This window comes from Anarhichas minor, unplaced genomic scaffold (genome assembly GCF_050575085.1).
Source record: "Anarhichas minor isolate MPS153535 unplaced genomic scaffold, ASM5057508v1 ptg000002l, whole genome shotgun sequence".
NCBI lineage: Eukaryota > Metazoa > Chordata > Actinopteri > Perciformes > Anarhichadidae > Anarhichas > Anarhichas minor.
The window spans coordinates 3,759,621-3,781,305 of NW_027466448.1; the positions used below are offsets into that span (position 1 = coordinate 3,759,621).

At 41.6% G+C, this 21,685-nt stretch overlaps 1 protein-coding gene across 2 annotated transcripts in view; it reads right to left on the bottom strand.

Moving 5' to 3' along the window:
• fibcd1b (fibrinogen C domain containing 1b) overlaps window positions 1-21,685 on the bottom strand; it is an 82,749-nt gene that overhangs the window by 14,315 nt on the left and 46,749 nt on the right. For both annotated transcript variants that reach the window (XM_076085806.1, XM_076085798.1), the window contains one exon: window positions 14,335-14,431. In XM_076085806.1, coding sequence (XP_075941921.1) covers window positions 14,335-14,431 — 97 coding nt within the window. The remainder of the gene's footprint in view (window positions 1-14,334; window positions 14,432-21,685) is intronic.

A 21,685-nucleotide genomic window follows, 5' to 3' on the forward strand; every position in this document is an offset into this window, starting at 1 on the left:
TCATTGTAAGAGCATCAGGGCTGATTGGCAAGACCTCAGCTGGCCGGCTCACTGGATCCCTGAACAGCCAGCATCAGTGTGTCGGACTGACAGAGGAGGAATCACACTGTTGAATAATTGATTGGATATGAATGCAGTATTGGAGGAGCTTTAACTGCAAACACTTACGTGTGCTCTAAATAATAGATTGCCTTGGGATTCAAGTCCTGGGAGATATTGTAGTTTATCTTTGTCTTTGTTGTGCAGGATATGGTATCATAGCATATATTCTTGCATTTCCTGACAGCTGGGTTCAACACATCTTAGTCAGTTCCCCTGATATGTTTGGATTGGCACTCTGCAGCTTGTGCTTGTACTTTAATCAACATATAAGTACATGTAATGCACATGTACTCCCACTTGAAAGTCCCTACACGTAGTAGTGTTAAGGTGTGCTTGTAGAAGGAGAGATCTCTGAAGCTTTTGTTCTAGAGACACTGTTATGGTGGAGAAGAGTACATAGAGTACACTTGTGATCATATGTAACACATCCTCACGCATATTTGAATTATAAATATTATTCATTTCTATGTTGAATACCGCTCTGCAGCAGAATGCATGTTGTGATTTTTTAAGTATGAATCGTAAAGGGTGAACTCATGAAGTGAGATATAATGCTTTTTGATGTCGGTAGAGAAAAATGATTCTGGAAAGAAAAATATTGTCTCAGAAATGTTGCCGTAAGTCACTTCAATGAGCACACAGACGGCTATATTTGACAAAGCATAGCAACCACACTGAGAGCCACTTGTCAATGACCTCAGAGACCCATCATTTATCAGTCATATGCATTTTATAGTGCAGTAGTATTGCTATTCTTCCTTTCCGGGGATTTTTGCTCTTCTTTCCGAGTGTTAACTGAATAGTCAGGGACCATAATGTAATGCATAATAAAGCCATTTTCACGTGGAGCCACTTATTATGGCAGCGATTGTATGAAACACTCGTAGAATTTTACACTGTGTCATATTGAGGAATTAAACATAGTGTTAGCAAGCTGCTGTGCTTGTGCTAACCCATGAAATGGTTTCTCTGGATTATAATTATCAGTGGGTATACGGCTGGAGGGAAGTCGGCAGGGTAGGAAGCCAACAGGCAGTATGAGCCACATGGGTACAAGTGCGTGGGCAGACAGTGACTGTAAAGAGCTGCACAAGGCACTAAAAAACAATTACTCTCCTGATGTTGGGGTCATCTTGAGGTGATCGCAATAAGCATTGTTTGATGTTAGAATTTTGTTGTGAAAGGTTCGACCCGTGGAATTAGTATTCCATTTAGTATTACTGAAAAAACTTGTATTATAGATTCAGTAGGATTGCAGGGAAACACATTATGGTCCTGTAGAATTAAGTGGCTCGGATGATTATTTATCAAGCTGTGCACTTATATTATTCAGCCAAATAATTACTGATTCACTGGTCTACTGAAAATTAAATCGAGTGAAATAGAGTATGTTTTGGTAATATTTCTTCTTTGTTAATTGCTTATTATTACATCAGTGTTTTTTGGATGCCATTACAGGCTACATGCTTTATACTAGATGATACACTGTAACGACATATCACCATGCTTATCATTGTTTACCTGCTGCATTTAAAACAGCAACATGCTCAAATGGAGCCAAAACATGCTAATGCTATACAAATACATACATGCAAACCAGCATGATATGGTAGAACAAAGTGGCTGCCCTGCAGTGTTTTGACATTCTATTTGGAAACCACATGAAGAGACGCTGGCTTAGTAATTCTGTCAACCGGATTTAGAAGTTAGCGTTTGCTTCCTGAGGCAGAACAAAGCACCATAAGGACTGGTTCTAAATTGCGCCATAGACAGACTATTATATTGTTAGAATGATGTAAAATGTCCAATAATTCTTACATATATGGTTATGGGGACTATTGTGAGAAGTAGACAGAATTAATAGTTTAGGAGGAGAAACAATGGAGGCGACACACAGCTTTGGATGGTGAGCACCTGGAGGAATAATGAGGCTATTTATTCCCTCAAACGGGAACAGGGAGAGAGTTCAGGTGGAGACTGTGTAAAGCCGTGTGGAGAGTTTCTCTAAGCTGTGACCTTCCCGCAAGGTAGCAGCCTTTATTGACTCTACACCAGTTTCAAATCAGCCTCTTATGCACATTGTGGCTGTGCATGTATATTAGATTGTGCATATTTAGGCTCTGTTCATTTATGCATGTGCATCTGATAACATACTCCTGGCAGGAATATGGTGGAATTGCAAAACGCTATTCATAAGGAACTGAAAAACATTTAAAGTAGCTTGCTAGTCTGAGGCAGTTTTATAAGATTGCTATGAATATAAATGTCATGTATACCTTTTTAATTATGTTTTTGCTTCAGCCCCTTTTTCACTCTATGCTTCGATTTATGCTTCTCTTCCCTCCTAACGGCCTATTGGATTTTTTTCCTCCTACCTAACCACTGTTTCTCCCCTTCTCTTACTCCAGTGTGCGCCGGCTTCATTGCGAACAAATCCTTGCTACGGTTGCTTATCTATTTCCAGTGACCTCACCAATTTTCTGCACACATCATCTCTCCCACTTTATTAATTATTCTTTTCTACCAGTCCTCTCTGTCAAACTCCCTTAGTGTATTAATTAATAATGCACTTTCACAAATTGTATCGGCTGGACATTGGCAAGCTGTGCAGCCGCCTTTGAATGAGGCAGAAGGATCATCAAGACGGGAGTAATAAATCTCCCCGAGAACAATCGATCAGCACTCCGTCGCCCTCTCTTCACTAACCTGTGAGTGGTGCGAGCGTCACTGACCCTTGACCTGGTACTGCTGCCAAGCTGAGAGAAGACGGCAACACATGATTGGGGTGTTTGGCAGATTTTCACAGATAAACCATTTACAGGGTCAAGGCATGTCTAGCCAATTGTAGTCAGTTGCTGCTGCCTACAATGGATGTTTCTTCAGGGATATGAAAGTAAAAGTGGAGGAGAGGGGAGAGTTTAGGAATGGTCCACATTAGTAGAATCTAATTTATTTAGTTTAAAATTTATATAATTTAGTTTATTCAAACCCGTGGCCCTTACCATGAATTGTGCATCACTTGCGCCTGCTATTAGCTCCATCTCAAGGTCTGATTCACAGAAGATATTACGCTAATGATATTACAATGCAAACACAGCCAGCAAGTTTTGCAGCTGAGTGCAATTTGCCATTTTTTCTTTGCCTGCAATTGCAATTATTCATGTGGCAAAGTATAAATGTTGCACGGAGTAGGCAGCAAAGAGGAAAAGAGAAATTATGTTTTCAGACCGCAAGCTACAGGTCCTGACCGACAAGTGCTGAGGCCTTCCTCAAAACTTTAGGCAAGGAATTTAAAGAGATAAACCGTACCTAGGATTTAATATCCCAGTGCGTCGGTATAAATGTCTCTCTGAAGAATTTCACTGCAACTGCATGTGTTGCACGTCATCTTTGTGAATTGGAATAGTTTTTGCAATGAGGCTCATTTGCGTAAAAAGGGGCCGTTACCTACTTTAAATATGTGCAGATAGCATAGAGCACCGATAAGCTATTTGCTTAACGGGGCGTTCAGCGGTGCATTTCAACCCTTGCGGGTGCTTTGAGAATTACATGGGTTGGTTTTGTCTTATTTGTGCAGCAAAAGTCGCATAATCCTTTTGTTAATTCGCCCCTAAGTGTCCACAAACAAAAAAGATACACAAAGAAAGGCAAAATGGGCCGTCATCCTCGCAGGAATTGTGATGTTCTTTGATTTGTGCTCTCTTTTGTAGATACAGTCCTCTTTAGATTTTCCACTGTGCGACAAGAATACAAATACAAGCCTCAGGATGCTGCATTGTGGTGGAGGCAAGCTGTGGAGGATAAATGTGTGTAAGAATGTATTTATGCAGGTCCCTGGGAGAGAAAAAGATTAGGAGGAATGGAATGATTTTAGAAAAGAAAAACTGAAAAATGGTTGCAAAGGTTAACTCTGTTCAATGTGGTGGTGTATGACTTTAAAGGAGCTGTATTTAACGTTCTAAACATGAATACAGCACCAAACAACGGAGCTCTTATACTCTGACTCAAATAAATACGGGCAACCATCGAATTTAAAGACCTCATCCACATTGTCAAAATCACCCGAGTATTCAGACGTGGCATAGAAAATACACTAAGCTATGATTTTTGTAGTCCAACACAACAAACTCTGCATGGACAAGAGATTTCAGAAGGAGGCTACTCCTATGTTCCTCTCCTGTTGTCAAACACTTGGCAACAATCAGAGCCTGTCAGTCGCAAAAATAAGCAATTTTAGTGGACGTAGACGATGACGTCAGCTCGACTCAAAAGGATTCCATTGCCGCCTGGTGAGCGGCTGCTCTCTCTCACTCAATACTGGAACAATTTCAGAAAGTGTTGTCCCTTTAAATCAATCGGACACAAAAACATGGAAAAATGAGGGTCTGAAAAATACCAAAGTTACTCTTTAATAAGAGCCCTTCATGAGAGAGAAGGTGGCACCAGTGTCAACAACATTGACACTGGTGGCTTAAAAACGTTCTAACAACGGCAGCTAAATCAAAGCATTTCTGTGGTTCAACAACACTAGGCTGTACCAACTTTTCAACAGAGTAACATGCTAACCAAAAGGAGTAGGTTTACATATGGCATCCACACAGAGAGCTTTATTTCCTTACAGCGAATAAACGCTCTCTTAAAGCTATCAGTCCCATTAAGCGTGTGTCCTCCTGTGGGTGTATGTTCTCTCCATACAGAGGTTAAATGGGCTCCCATGCTGCGCGTGGCTCCTCTGCTTCTCTGAGCTCTGAACAGTTCTACAGGCTTGGAGTTAATTGCCACAGACTCTGTGCTGTTTCACATTGATCTGAGATACACGGGTCCTTGCACAGACAAAGATACTTTGGATAGGAGAGAGATGAAGGAAATTAAAGGGCAAAAAGAAAGACAACAGACATTGTCAGCAATTTCCCAGCCCACCTACAGGTTTACGATGTGTAGTTTACTTTTTTCAGACTGACACTATGCAGGGTTTTTTCTCTCCCCCAATCTTTTCAGGCTTGATGTGAAGTGGCCCTCACTCGTTTGACAGCCAAGCCTGTCAAACGCCCATCTCTAAATTATAGTCATCCCCCTGATTGACTCCTGTCTGCAACCCTCGCTTCCGCATAAACACACACACAAAACACGCAAATGTCTTATTCTTTGTGGCTAACTTCCCAGTAATCACATGAGCGTACACTACTCAGGTCGGGCTAAGAGCTCAATTATAGCTCTTGTGTGTGCCCCACTCGTTTAAAAGGTGAGCTGTATGCTAAGTGGCTCACGCTGCAATTTCCGCAGAATTCTGGGCAATTTTAGTGACAGGCAGGAGAAAAGACTGTAGAGGAGGAAAACAAGGGTTTGCTTTTCTATCTCCTCTCAGTCGCAGCTGTAAGTGTATCTTTAATGAGGCAATCAGCCGAGGAATGTAAGATCACAATGAGGCACTCGTCAGATAGAGGACAACTTCCAGGGACAGCAGTCGACACATGGATCTTATTACATTGCTCCCCTTCTCGTATTACTGGGGACCACCACAGAAATATGATGATACGACACGCTCTGAGCAACCTCTCTAAAAGGAGAATCACTAAATACTTGACGTGAAAACGAGTCGTCTTTTTGTAGTGCTGGAATGTAATAATAGAGAAATAATGCCAGTTGTTTGGGCTTGTGGGCGATCTCTTCTCCGAAATGAAATTCATATGCTAATGACAACCAAGAACCAGAACTAAGTTTATTGGTGAAGTGTGCTTTCATGATTGGACACAACAGGAATTTGGCTCTGGCTATCAGTGCCTCTCCATGTGCAAAATACAGCAACATTTCAATCATAGAGACTCCAACAAATACACAGCTATACAGTATAAAGAGCAAACACAAGCCAAACATGTACTGTATCAAGTACACTGTGAATACATGGTTCTGTACTCATTGGAAACTCTATGTAAGTATGAGTGCAAAAGGGGTCTAAATAAATAATTATGTGTAATCAATAATATGAAGCTGTTGTGTATAGTATGCAGCTCTAGGCTTAGAACAATGGCGTACTGCTGCACAGCGAGCTGGATGTTATGTAGAGGGTAGATGGCACTGCACAGCTATCGGGCAGATATTGTTTTGAGACACCATGCGGCTGAGTTATCTGTTCATTACTGCAAAGACGCGTGGAAAGAAATTGTTTCTGTGCCCGATCGTTTTTGGTGCACGCTGATCTGAATTAGAGGGCTGCAACAGAAACGCAAGCAGAGCCGCTCACCCCGGCATCATAACCACAGGATGAGCGCGGGATGAAAGTCCACACATGAAGCTGTTAGAGCCTACAAATAAGGCATTAAATAAAGTTTCACTTTAGTTCCTCTGTTGTTTACCTACTCGCTCTCCCTCTCTCTTTGTACACTAGTTGTGCAGTTGGATACAGGCCTGTCTTTTTTTGGAAGCCAAATCTGATCTGAAACAAAATACTGCAGTCTGACATTACAGCATCTGGTTGCATCTCTTGCTATAGGAAATGACAGACTGCCAAACAAGGACACGATCCACAACATTTTCCATCCACTTTTAGTCCTCACCGCCTCAGGATGAAGTTGTTTTAATTAGGCTTATTTTCAGTTCACATCTTCTACAGCTGGCTTATTAAACAGTTGAATGAATGTATTCGTTTTTTGTTTGTTTTAAATTAAAATAATCCATGAGGGCTACACATGTCCTATTTTCCCTGAGGGATGTTCCAAGCCGATTTTCACCAGAATTCAACTAGAATTTTCACAACAGATTGTAGGCGACAGTGATCAGGATCAGAAAACCTGGCATAAGGGTGGAGAATAAACCCAGGCCAGGGTTAAGGGGCTCTACAAAACATGTTTGCTGACTCAGTCCTGGGGGGTAGATAGGTCGGTGCCAATGATCTTTTCCTCAGTTTGGACCATATGTTGTAGCCTGCTCTTTTCCCGTTTTGTGGCCAAACCAAAGCACACAACCAACAAACACACAACCTACAGTTGATGTGTACAATTGAAGTAACAGCTCCCGTTGCAATTTCCTCAGCTGGCACAGGCAGAGCAACCTCTGCTGGGTCTTTTTATGACGCTTGGTGTAAACCTAAACATTCCATTATAGGCCGCGGTGTTGAGTGGTGAGGGAGGTTGTATGGGCAGCTGAGTCTCAAAAGAGCCTGGTGTCCCCAGAGGCACAGTCATTTGTGTAGAGGAAAAAGAGAAGTGAAATGAAAACACACACACACACACACACACCCCGGAGGAATGCCAGAACAGAAAAGCGTTCTCCTGTTGCTTTCTGTCTTTCAGCAAGTTGGTGATTGAAAAGCCTGCATACAAGTGAATCACCTGTATCCAAGCTGTTCTCATACCGCGCTATACTGACGGAAATGAATGTGCCGTAATTTGTAGATATCCCACAAAATCAATTTGTATGTAATGCACGTAATCATGAACCAGGAAGTATTAAGACCGCAATAAAACCACTCAGGGCAGGTGGGATTGGAGGGGGATGGGTCAAACAAAAAACCGGTCTTTCACCCAGGAGATTGCTGTTTGTGCCCTGTGTGAAACGAGAAGCAAGAAGAACTAAGTTGTTTTCGGTGAAGATGGAAGTTTACTTTGAAAAGACTGTATGCATGTAACGAGCGGAATTTGACACGTGTCGCCTGACTTTTGTAGGAAACGCACAAAGAATGAGTACATTTTTCGAGGAGGATACTTTGCTGTATTTGATTTGAGTGAGTGAATTCACTGACATAGTTCCATGACAAGAAACAAGATCCATGCATACAGTAAGTTTCCACCAAAGACTCTGCAGGATACGTGCAGTGCCATAATGACTGCTTCATTAACCAACATTTTTGCCTGGTAGACAAACTGCAGGGGATACAGCAGGGGGGCTGTGATGTGCTTTATGTGGGCCAACACTAGTTTTTCAAAGAACTTTGGGACTACAGATGTGAAGGAAACATGCCTGTAGACATTGCTCCTGTCGTGCAAGATTTACAGGGAACACTATGGTTATGGAGCATTTGAAAGAAGAGAGAAGCTCACACACAGTGAGTGATCTGCTTAAAATCTGTGTGAAGATGGCAGCCAGTTGGTCACCACAGGGCCTTCAGACAGAAGTGAGAGACGCCATCTGGGCCTGGGGCTTTCCTGGTCTTGTCTGAAAGAGTCGCAAGACATCCTCCTCACTGATGCGGCGTGCAGGTTGACTGGCGGGAGTGGTGAGTGATGGGAAATCATTTGGAATTGAGGATTGTGTTGGGAGTGAGTTGGGGCCAGAATGATTTCTTTTGTGGCTTTTCACCGTTCTTCTTTTGTCCCTGCTCTAGTTCCTTTTCCACTGCTGTGGACCTCATTCGTTGGCCTGATGAAGCCGCCTGACGTCGACTGCAAAACCGTTTCTAATGCTGTATCGAGGGAACACATGTTCCGTCCATCTGCACCTCGCAGTGTTGCAGTACCAGTAATCCCAATAAGATCATTGGCTCATGGCTCCTTCAATTTTTACCACAGGCTTTCTGGATTTTGTTTTTTGTAAATTGGGATTGGATGAGTTGTGAGAAGCACAACAGTAAGCATCCTGTTTCTGTTCCCTGTGGGATACTTGCTACACTGTCATTATTTGTGTCCCTTATGACTGAGGTTTGCTCAAACTTCCCCAGAATAACGAGTAGCGAGTTCGGTGTTCTTGCTCAATACTAGTTAACTGGTTAGCCAAGTGTTGCATTCACATACAAGCTTGAGGCAGGATGCAAACACTGGCCAGAATTCAGGAAGAAAACTCCTTTGGTGAGTAAAATGGTTACCGTTGATGAAAAGAGCTTGAAGGCTGAGGGCAACAGATTCTCTGTACCACCGGGGCATCGATACACCAACCTTCGCTGATATAAAAGCAGATTGTCTCCCCTAATTTTCCTGATACACCGGCTCTAAATAGGTGGTCCACTCCTCTGAGGAGAAAACCAGGCAGATATAATGTAATGTCCTGGATGGATTCACCTTGTCAGGTTTACGTGACTCAGAGTGCAACAGAGAGTGAGCCGTTCTTGCTGGTTCTGTCGAAGAGTAACAATTTGTTTATCTTATTGCCCAGAGAGCAAAGATCCATCAAGCGTACAGTGAAACCCCAACGGTCGGAGCTTAAGCAGCGCTCGTGTGTTTTCCCTGTTGCTTCAGAGGACGGCTGCTCCTCAAACTGTGCCATCTGCAAAAATCCCCGTGTGTGACGGATATAGTGTCAGAATGATAACAAGGGATCAGCAGTTTTCCTCCCTAAAAGTACAGTGTCTGTGTTTTCAAAAAATAAAAGAGAATCTTGACTTTACCTCTAAGTTCAGGGTTTTCTCCGTTAGATTTTCCACATAACTATTGTACTTGTGTATTGATTAAAGAAAAAAAAAGTTCACGGCAAAATGACTACAGTATGACAAAGATGGCATTTTGCCCTCTATTGTAAATAAATAAACGGATGACAGGATTCCAATTCGGCAGTTGGTATGACAGCAATTTAATATTAATTCCTATTACTCGGAGCTACCAAAAAAAGCTAGAATTCCATTTAGAGGTATTGATTACGCTGTTAATGCTCCACTGATTGATAAAATTGAGTACTGCTCAAGAATGCCAAGTGTTTCTGTTTGTCTAAACCAAAACAAACCTTTGACTCAGAATGAATATAATAAGATAATACTGACTCGAAACCTTTTTGTTTTAGTTGAATGCATCACTGGCATATAGATGTTGAACTAATATCCAACTGTAAATTCAAACATGCTACGTCAGAGGTTTTCCTACCGTTATATAACATCATACACCCAACAGTGTGAGCTGAAATGACAACCACACTAACAACCAAACTTTTTTGACGAATAGCCTCCCGATCACGTTGGAAACATTTCTTCTGAATGTCACTCCCCCGACGACAGGTTTCACCAGAAGAAAAGGACAAAATGTCACAGGGAATTGGTTGTGTCAACTTTAGACTGATATTCCATAATTCTACAGCACACAGTGACAGCTTCGGGTTTTTGTTGTAATATGTTGTTTACGCAAGTGTACGCAAGTATGAATTATAGCTGCAGTAAATGGACTAGCAGCGAGGAGAGGGGACATGATTATGACAATAAACAATTTGTCTATCCTCTTTCTGATGGATTTAAGTGCTGCTTTCAACACTAAACAGACCGAAGTATGGTATTGTAATAGGCCATTTGGAAAACTAGGTTAGTCTCTTTGGGACAGCATTAAACTGTTTCAGGACCTACATTACAGGTAGACACGTCTACATCAGCCTGCGAGACCAGGTGTCTAATAGATTTGACGGCAGCGATGGAATTGCCTTGACCCAGTTTTATGCTCTTTATACACGCTCTTTGGGGAGGGATTATTCAGCAATATGTTAGTGTTTACAGTTAAACACACAGCATGGTGAATTATATCTGAGCCATAGAGGATCCAAATTATATTTGCTGTCTGCATGCCCGACATACACTTTATCCAAATAACTGCAGATCCATGATGTCCTTCAATTTAAAAAAGAAAAGAAAAGATAAAAAAGGTACGATATCAAAGAGTCTTTGCTTAACGTCCATGCAAGCAGTCCACCGCATATGTAAGACCAAATCATTATATGACTCACTATAAAACTATACCTTCATCATGAAACAGCAGCTTTCAGCTGTCTTAAATCAAATATTACGGCGGTTACTCTTGACACCCCGAGTGAAGTCTTCAGGCATCCCAACTAATTAACACCTAAGCTGCCAAACCGCCAAAGGAACGGATAAAAACAGACAAAAGGGATGCTAAATTGAGTTTATATCATTTGCATGTGGTACCAAATGCGCTAGAAATTTGTGAAAGTGTGATTGTGTCATCCTGCATACACAAACTAATACATGCAGTGAAGGAGAGAACTTAGGAAAAAAAACACATGATGTATGATTTTGTTAACTCTCGACTGCTTTCTTATTCTTAGTTTTCTCCCCACCGCTCTTCTTCGGATGACTTTCATTGCCACTATCATCACACTATTAGAAGTTCATTACATGAGGAAAAAAATCTGAAATGAAATCCAGAATCCAGCTGCATATTAAGATAATGAGATGGGGAAAGATCTTCAGAGGTTGGCGGGTGGCATTAGTGAGCAATATTTGTCTGGTGGCGGTAATTGCAATGAATTTCTTTCTGTAGGCTGCAGGCAAGCATGGACCCATTTCTCATTTTTGCCCTGAGGGTAATCGATGACGGGGGTGACGAGACAACAGCACACCTTGAATGAGCAAGGCTACTCTGAAAGGTTCAGAGTAGCCTGCTGGCTCATTGAAATGCAGTCTGCTAAGTCCTGAGCTTTCCATATTCACACCATTTCCTACAGCGTACCACAGGGAGATCTAGCTGGCACTCTAACCACGTCTTTTATTATGGGTGCACTCTATGATGGCCTCGGGTCAGCAAAGAGACATAGATGTCCATTAATTCACATAACCTCTGCAAGCGCTATAAAGTACATGCAAGCATTCCTATATCATATATCCTACAGCAAGGACACAGAGTGATGCAGGTGGCGAAGAACCTAGAACTGTGCAGGCCCACCTAATATTATACAATCATACAATTATGCATCGCCATCTAAAAAGCATATATGTATAATTACATTGCATGTTTCCTTATTTTGTTTATTTCTAAGATCGGCTTAACGAAACAGATTCTTGGTTTGATTGGAATGAAAGGGATGAACATCCATCATTCATTTACACGACATGGACAGTCCAGTACCCGGAGGAAACTGTGTTGTTGATGATGATGATGATGATAGATGACGGGAAGTAATGGAAATATTGTCTATATTTACATTTAATTCAATATATTTCATTTTATATATTTATATTTATACATTTATGTGTTAATCTCAATTCTTGCATGCAATGTATGTGTACTTTTGCCAATAAAACCCCTGCATTTTAGTTAGACATACTTTACAAACGTAATACGCCACTGCCTAATCTAGAGTGCTGATGGGAGAGTATCTCCGCTGTGGTATGGCACGCACGTCCATAACCTTGACCATGACAAGCTCATGTTTTTTACAGAAATAGACTTCTTCAAGCTCCACTTACTCCACCCGCCTGAGCTTATGCACACTGCGATGAAAGGTTTTTAAAGACACACACAGACATGGTGATATCTCATTAACACTGCTGCTCAACCCACATTTCCTCAGGAAACTACACTTCTGCAAATGCTTAGCGCTTTTGGGACCGGAGTTTTTTTTTTTGTAAGCGGACCAGATTTGCCGATCACTAATGCACTCATAAGATTATGGAAGCAGCTTACTATCCCAGTATTTTCCCCATGGATGCTGATTGGGCAATGAACTGTCTTGTTTAATGACGACGTTTTGTAGGCTAAGTTGTTTTCACATCAACTTCGTGTGATGTGATGAATCCCCGGTGGGCATCTGGCCAGCTTCCGAGTGTTGTCACTGTCACAATTTCACTGTGTTGTCACCGGCACAATGTCACTGTTTTCGGCATGAATCACAGTGCAGTCACAGTGTGTACGACGTGTTAAGTGGGAGAGCGGTAGCCCTGGAGGTTCTGGGATCGGGACTAAAAGAGTGTGCTTGAATGGTGGCTCATGGTTCAGAAATGCCGCATCCAAGTACAAGTCAGCCTAAATCTATCTCATTATATAGAACAAAGCTCTCTAACCTTCTCCTTTCAAGATTCTCGCTGGTTTGCTTTTCCCAGTCCAGCTTATATTTGTACACTGAAGGTAAGTGTGGTGACTCAACTGACTGAGTGTTAAACACAAAAGAACAACAACGCATTGAGGATGTTTGCGTATACAGGGATAATGGTTGAGATTATGCAGCCATAGAGACCCAGAGAGATGTTGATTGTGTGATTATATGTTCCCACAGGGTCACACTCCTCAGCTGCAGTTGTTTCTAATTAAGTCACACGTCTTGTTTTCGACCGCATATGAGCTTCATTGGTAGTCAATTTTCATAGTCAACACCTGATGTGAGAGAAACACGGTTTTAGACTCCGTCTCATCATTCTCTCCCGCTTCTTGAACAAATGTCAGTCCAATTAAAAAGGAGCTGCAAAGGCCAGTCTACGATGGAAAGTACTTGGTTGTCTATTTCTACACGGTATGATTTTTTTTTTTACAAAACATGTTGGAGTATGAATGTTAATATAAAAAACACAAATACAACATCTCATATGAAGGCCTAAGCAGATAACTTTGAGCCACTAGAATGGACATGATGGACATGATGGAGCCGCCGCCCAAGACGAGAAATGTTTGAGTCTATTTAATGAGAAGTGGTGTGAAGAAGAGGAATTTGGCTTTGGAAAAGTTGATAATTTCACACTCGAATTCATTTCTGCGTTGGCATTCTTTTCCTGTCAAATTTGAGAGGAGGCATGGACTAATGTGTCATGCTGCCAGCAAGAAATAAAAGGATTTGGACAAGCACACTCTGAAAAATGCAAATTATAAGCAGAAGGCGACTGTTGAAAAGCTGTGAGGTTTGCAAAAAATTAAAATAAAAATGATACTGTTGTTGTGTTTGTCATGTGAAAAAAAAAAAAAAAAGATTGTAATTGAATCGCTGGTCTTTTGGCTTGTGTTGTGTTATTGTGATGCTGAACAGACTCCACTCACGAAGAACACTTTACACACATATTTTGATTTGCTGCAATAATGTTTGTCGATGTCACTGAAGTGGTTTTCATTACTGAATTCTTGATGATATGAAGAGCCAATGTCATCCAATGTCTCTATCTGCCTCTATTTGGGTGTCTCTAATTTTTCTCCATCATTCGCCATGACTACTGTCGCTATTTCACTGTCAGAGTGAGTTTCTTTATTTTTTCTGTTTACAGTCTGCGTGCTGTACTTCAGACGATATCCTGACGATAACCTGACGATATCCTGACGATATCCCGTCTTGGAATAAGACGATATCATACACCAAGAGATCTCCTTCACACTGTTCCGTTAACTATCAATTTACAATATATTTATGATGATTATCATGAAGTGTTACTGTTTTATCAAGTCCAGTCAAGCTTTATCTACAGCGAATAGACCAAAGTTGATAACACCGTGTAAAAATCTGCTTTCCAGGGTTTGGTCTGCCCTGGCATGATCACATTACACATACTATATATGAGTCATACATTGCCAAACACACGCACAGACACAGTCTCACAGCTGAGACACTTACCGAGCCAGTGTTCACCAGTGATCTTGCCGAATCCCTCGCGATAGGACTCCCATGCTCTGAAGAAGTTGACCGAGCCGTCCTCCCTGCGCTGGATCACCTACGCAGCCAAGACAGCAAGACAAGAGGTCAGGGGTCAGATGAGATTCATCTCACACAGAGAGTGTCTCATCCTCCTCCGTGAAGAGCCATTCGAATTCCCACTGTTGGTCGCTGAGCTCATCTAGAACTAAACCAAATGAACTTGCTCTTTCACAAATGAATAATGCAAATGCTCTTCCCTCTAAAAAGGCAATTTGTCGGAAGCTAATAAAAGGAATCCATTAAATCTTTGACTGACTTTGAATCAAATCGCCATGGATTTTGCATCCTTAATTGAAGTCGAAAGAGATGGTATTCCTAAAACAATCCTTAATACAAGGAGAGGGACAGTTCTCTTCTTCTTCTGTACTGTGAATCTGGAAATTCTATGAAGCAATGGTGTGTGGAGAAAATGAGTGGTAGTTTTTTTTTCTTTTTCATTTATAAAGCAACCCTTTCAGTATGAAAAACAAAGGATATAGTAGATATTTAGCAATTTAACTCTAGTGTGTGTGTGTGTGTGTGTGTGTGTGTGTGTGCGGACACACGTGTGAGGTGACGGTGCAGGATCTGTAACACCCAATGAAATTGTCTATGCATTAAAAGTGCTGACATTCGAAGTGCCAGGTTGAGGATGAAGGGACATCGGAAATCTGCTCCTGAAGAGGAAATGCACGCAGATGGAAAATAGCCCAGGACTCGCAGTTGTTAGTGTTGTGTGTGTTGTGTGTGTTAGTGTTGAAATGACAACGGAAACTCCCTGAGACAGTTTATGTTCAGCGTGACTAAGCCCTTAACATACCATAAGGTACCAGATGGCACCAACAGACATATTTGCTTTCATCAGCACAGATGAAAAACTAAGAGCAATGGCAAGAATCTTCATCGTCGTCATTTTCATCCTCGTCTTTGTCTTCATTGTGATCATCTTAATCATCATCATCATCAGTTATCAACACCATCTAGGGATTGTAGGGATTCTCCTCCTTATCCTCAAAGAAGCTAACTATCTCATGTCCCCATTCAGAGCTCTCTGAATATCTCCAACATAATTTACACAATAATTCCAAAGATTGATTTCCTCCCTTATTCCAGAGATATGATCATCTTCCAACCGAACTTCTGTCGTCACATTCAAGATCCTTCCTCTCATCAGTCCAGCAATCTTGTTCAGGAACCTCAGCTCTCCAGCATTACCGAGGTAGAGGTTTCCAAAGATATGAATGTGGACCATAGCTAGACACATTTTTGAGGCCAATACAGATATCGATATGGGACGTTCAAAAAATCTACGGTATATTGGCTGATATTATCCTTTTTAAATAAACATAAGCAAACAATACACATTTATATTTATGTATATTTTTAATTGTGTCTTCCCTGCATGCTTTTACTGTTACGCTATGACATTTGTACGGAGGTCAGAGTTTACATGAAGCCGTCTGCTAAACACAAACAAACAAAGGGATTTGCACCAGCTTTTGCACAAGACTCACAGGCTTTGCCCCGGTCACGGAGCATTAGACCGTCACACTGGTGTCCCAGTTATCTTTAGCGATGTCAGTGATTATACCTCTTAACTTCCTTAAGCCCGTACGGAAATCCAACTTGACACTTCTACAGAATTTGACCCCTTATATTAAATCTGAATCTGAGATCAAACTAATAACTGTTATCAACATGAGTAATGTAATGTGTTACTCATTTACAAATGATTTTACACTGCAGCACAGTGATGCATTTAGTTTTCCTGTATCCATCTACTGGAGAGGTATATTATTGCTGATGATTCCAACATTAATATATGGTTTACAGTGTAAATACTGTAAATAATGTCATCGGAGGGTAGTTCATTTTCACATTCCAAGTGCTAACAGTATAGAACAGCTTAATGCACAGATGGAGAGGTTTCAGCTCAATAAAAACAGCCCTAGTGTTGTATACTCATATTGTAAGATATGTGTCAGAGTGTTATCATAACACATGGCATCGAGTGTGTCACTATGACAGCTATCTTTATAATAACAAACATGTTTATGCTGTTAAAAGATGTAGAGTTATAAATATATAGTGTTTAACTCAACGGAATCTTTTCATGGTGATAATAAACGATGTGTTTGACTCACGGGGACCAATAACTCGTTAATAAGGCTGTTACTGCAATGATGAGACAAATCAAAAGACCTTGGGGAAGAGGCTTTGGCATTTTACCGTGCAAACAATGCACCGTCATCATGTTACTGATACGTCAGCAGGGCACTGAAGGACCGTCAGGGAGCCGGCCACTGTTGTGTTTTCTACTGATTCCCTGCTGGTGAGATTTATGTCAACCTCTCTGGTAAAGGCACTGCAGTAAAACACCAATGTCTCCAATGCAGAGGCCAAGTGCCAGTTGAGGAAATTACAACATTCATGTTACTAAAGTCTCCTTGAAATGATGCCCCCCCAGCCTCCTTATCTTGTTCCCTTCTTCCTTGTACCCCTCTTCGCCCCTACATTCAAATTAACTGAAATAGAGATGGCTTCAAATTGATAATGCTGTTAAAAACGAGGTAGAGGTTTTCCTTTTCATCCATCCCTAATTGTTTTCTTCTCTCTCCCCTGGCGCTCACTGTAAAAGCAGCAGTTTATGGAGGCATGAGAATTGCCACCTCAACTCAATAAATCACACGGAAATCTTTTCTTTCTTTTAACAAATTTACACCAAAGAAAGTCTAACAGACGTGCCAGACTACAGTCAGCCTTCTATTTAAATCCTCTGTGGCCTTTCAGAACAATGTATCGCTCACATTATCACAGCAAGCCAGTCTGGATGCATACGTGGAGTAGAGCCACCGACAAATACGTCCGCTAGGCTGGAGACGGAGAGAAGAGAGACTGAATAGCAGTGTGCTCTCGTACTATTATTGTTCCAAACAAACAAAACAAACAACACAATTAGGAGACAATCCCTTATGTTAAATTTAGAGTTGGTGTTTTGGTAGCTGTCAGCAGTTATTGAAGATGGGCTTTCGTGCCTCAGCTGAGGTCTCTTCCTAGCGTTGCCCTGATAGAAAAGCTGAGACGACCAACGGTATCTGCAACTATGAATCACTGGGACAGTGAGGAATTGACCAGTGGTCACATGAAGCAGGGTTAACACTCTTGTCTTTCTGGCCCTGCCTCCTTCCATGTGTAGCATCCTTGTAAGACTGGAGAGCCCCTCTGAGGTTTAATTGCATTGTTGACCCTGAAGGCCAGTATCTGTATGTGTGTATGTGTGTGTGTGTGTGTGTGTGTGTGTGTGTGTGTGTTCCCTGGAGACATGGAGCTCACAGAGATCTCCAATCCTTTTCTTTCACATGTTTCAACAGGGAAAGGCTTTGGTCACTGAGGAGTGGGTGACAATACTATTGGAAAGACAATATGTGTGTGAAACATACATGTCTGTACATTGTTTGTATGTAGGTGCGTCCATGTACAGCAGCCATCCACATGCTTATAGTGATGCTGCATGTGCACATATGTCTGCATGTGTTGTATGGAGAGCCAACAAGGTCACATTCAACTGTATGTGCATTTCAAAAGCTGTTCAATAAATGTGTTTTAGGCCGTTGCTTTTTTTCGTGTGTGTGTGTGTGTCTGTAATTGTATTCATGGTTGTATAAGCTTGTGGGTGTTAATATTAATGTTGAAGTTTGTGGGCACCATGAAAAAGTGTTGTTGCTTCTGGCCTGTTTTATTACTGATAACATGCGAGTGAAGAACACGCAGCAATATGCAGCCAAGAGGCAGATAAGCAGACAGTACAATGTCTCTGGCTCTTACATTATGGTTGGCTCATAAAGTACTTGCTCCCAACACTGGTCAACACGGTTGCAGAGAGAAAAGGGCAAGGAGGAATTTAAAAGACTGTCAGCGCCACAAAACATCAGCTTTTCAATTTCACCTTTTAAAGAAACAAAAGTCGGCGGACCATTTCAGAGTGTGTATAAACGTGCACGAGTGCATTTGTACAGTTGCACATGGTCGTACTGTGGCTCAAATGCTTGTGTGTTATAGAGCCTCGGCTACTATGTCACCTCACCACACCCCCCAACACAGCCACAAACACAGTTCCCACTGTGACGCAGCGTAACATCCCCAATGACAAATCCTTAGACACAATGTCTGGCTAGTGGGCAGAGCCTGACATCAAAGCTGTTTCCGTCAAGGTCAGAAGCTGACAGAATTGTTTTATTACGGTGTGGGGTCGGTGATGCTCCAGCCATACATAGACTGAGAACTGCAGTTGTGACACGGCATGACATTTCATTCAAAAGTTTGACCGAGGAATCAGTGTTTCACATCATAGAGTACAGAACCGTCACAATACAGACCTACAAGATCCCTTTCACCGTGTGTTTTCAGTTGATGATAGTTAATTGTAACATTTTCTACAAAAAGCCTTCAGCGTTCGTTTGTACATAACCCTCTCGTGTAACTTCTGGCCGCAGGAAACCAAGGAGACCGAGTGTTTCTGGAGTTCCAACAAATGCAATGGACGTCTGCTCTCGAGCGGCTTGCGTTACATCAATTACAGAAGTTGCATTCGCCCAGTTAAATTTTCATTCATATCATATTAATAATTTAAGCTCATAAATGTAATAGTTTGGAACCGGGCGCTTCAGTATTTGGATCAGGTAGCTCATAAAAGAAGACACGTAAGATAAAGCAACACCACTGCTGTCATTTCAACGTGTCAGATTAATCGACTTTTCAGTAAATACACTGTAAGTACCAAGAGTAAAAGACCCGGACACAATCTGAACAAACATGCAGCATTTGCTGCTTCATAAAGGTCATTTTCATTGCGTTTGTACTGTATTGCATTGTTGTGTGTGTGTGTGTGTGTGTGTGTGTGTATGTACCATCTGTACGATAAAAATAAAGGATGATTCTGGGACAGTTATACTTTCAGCTTCCTCTCATCTTTTAGCTCTGGCACTCCCCATCAGTCTTTTTCCATACTGCAGTGTTTTAACGTTATCTCTTTTTCTTGCAGCTCGTTGCAGCTCGAAGGTAATTAATTCTTTATGCATGCTGTTCTACATGCCCCACAAAACCTGAACAACCCATTTCTTGGAGGAAACTTTTTTTCCCCCCAGAATTACCTCCATCATCTCACAATATGGCGAGGAGCGTTGTTTACAAGTTAGTAAAGAAATCAATCTCAAAGAAGTAGCTGGAAAACCAGTAACTACAAAATATAATATAGTCTTGGCATTTTTCCAATTCATTATCATTTATGAATATCCACACACGTTATACTGGGTAAACTCTTGTTTTTGTTTCCTGACGATGTTACATTGATGCACCAATTGTCTCTCGTCATAGAAGTATATCAAACGTTTAATGACTTATTATACTCAAATTTCCCTCATTTAAGAATCTGTTAGCTGTCTTTCTCCCCACCAGCCTTATTTTTTTGAATCGATGCACATGTATACAGCACAAAGGCAGACAGGCCATCCAGAAGAAGGGAAGTACCTTTGAGGGGGAGAATGGCTGCTGTAACATGTTTTGTCAGAGCGTCTGTGTCAGCAAGTCGCCATTAACAAAGTATTGACGGTTGAAAGTCTCATGCACTCTTCCTCCCAAGTCAAGAGAACTCTGTGACAGTTTGTCAGAAAAGTGAGACCCGTGTTCCAGGACTGCAACCCCAATACAACTTGTAAGAGAAAAAGTAAAAACAACTCCCAGCACTCAACGCTGCAAATGGCAAAAAAAAAAACGAGTTTGAGTTATAGGTCAACTATTTAAACCCACAAACAGCTACGTCAAGTCAAACGGCCAAACAGTGTTAACAAGAAAATCGCTGATCCTTAACCACCTCACCAAGCACTTGTTAAAGGGCTGTTGCATTGGCATGATCACATTAAGCTCTCTGGAATCGCTGCAGTAGATGAAGGCTACTTAACAAGGTGCTTTAAGCTCTTCAGCAGGCTTTCTGTCACCTACTAGGAGCCCACAGCATGCACAGACGGACACCCTGACTGACAGACTAGAACACAGGGAAGAATCAACACGAGCCCTCTGAAGCTGATCGGGGGAGATTTACAATCTGGCATGTGACCGGGTGGAAAATAGGAAATGTGCCAATAGCTTGTTAGCTCCTGGCATGTACACACTGTGAGCACACTATGTTTATATGTTTGGTGCTTTGGCAGCAGATGTCACTTGGTACCGCTGCTCTACACTGACTAACTGAAGATAATGTGTAACGTCTCCAGAGAGTGATTAATGCATCAGCAATTGCAGTACAGAGAAAAATGAAAAAAAAACAGAAATACAGGGGAAAAAACAAAACGGTTGTGTTGAGGCTAATAGAATCAGCGCCAAAAGCTGCCTCCCTTCATAGATTTAAGATGGATCAAAACTGACGGAGGAATTGCAAACAATTTGATTACATTGTTAAGAATATTGACGATATGGTTATAAATTCAACACTGTCTGGTGAAAGCACTCATAAATCCACAGCAGTCTGCAGAATTGCTATCTTCAAAGGGGACTGCAAACATCTGTTGGTGAATGTTTTATAATCCTATCAGAAAGACAGATGTGTTCTGAACACAGCAGCAGCAAACGGGAACAGAAGGAGGAACACAGTCATCCACAGAAACACTTTCTCCCACTCCCTCTCACATGTGTAGGCCTGAGCACCATTCCTGCATTTACATGTACTTACTGCAGGTAAAAAGATTAGTCATATGGCGTAATAGGGCGACTGTGGCTAAGTGGATAGCAGGGCCGTCTTTCAATCAGAGGGTCGGCGGTTCAATCCCCGGCTCCGGCTCTGCTTGTCGCATGTCGATGTGTCCTTGAGCAAGACACTAAACCCCAAAATTGCTCACGTAATTTCCAGAAATCATGATATGTTGTGACATCGTTGTAGAGTTTTGAAATGAAATGAGGGATAGAATATTCTGGCCATATCGTCCAGTGTTTGTTTTATTTGCATGTGAATACAGTGAATCAGACTGCTTTAACTTCTCAGGGAAAATCATTATAATAATGAATAAAAAGTGCAAAAATATATACAGTAGGTCCAACAGCAACGACATAACTGGGAATCCATTCGCCATCTATTTGTGTGCCCGGACATGTAACTGAGAGAAAATATATTAATCAGTCAATGTTGCCGAACGTTTTCTCAAATAACCTCTGGTCAATAGCACTAATATCCTGAAACACATGTCTGACACTACCTGTGATAACGTTACTGGTAGACAGCTGCATACTTCCCCTCAGCACC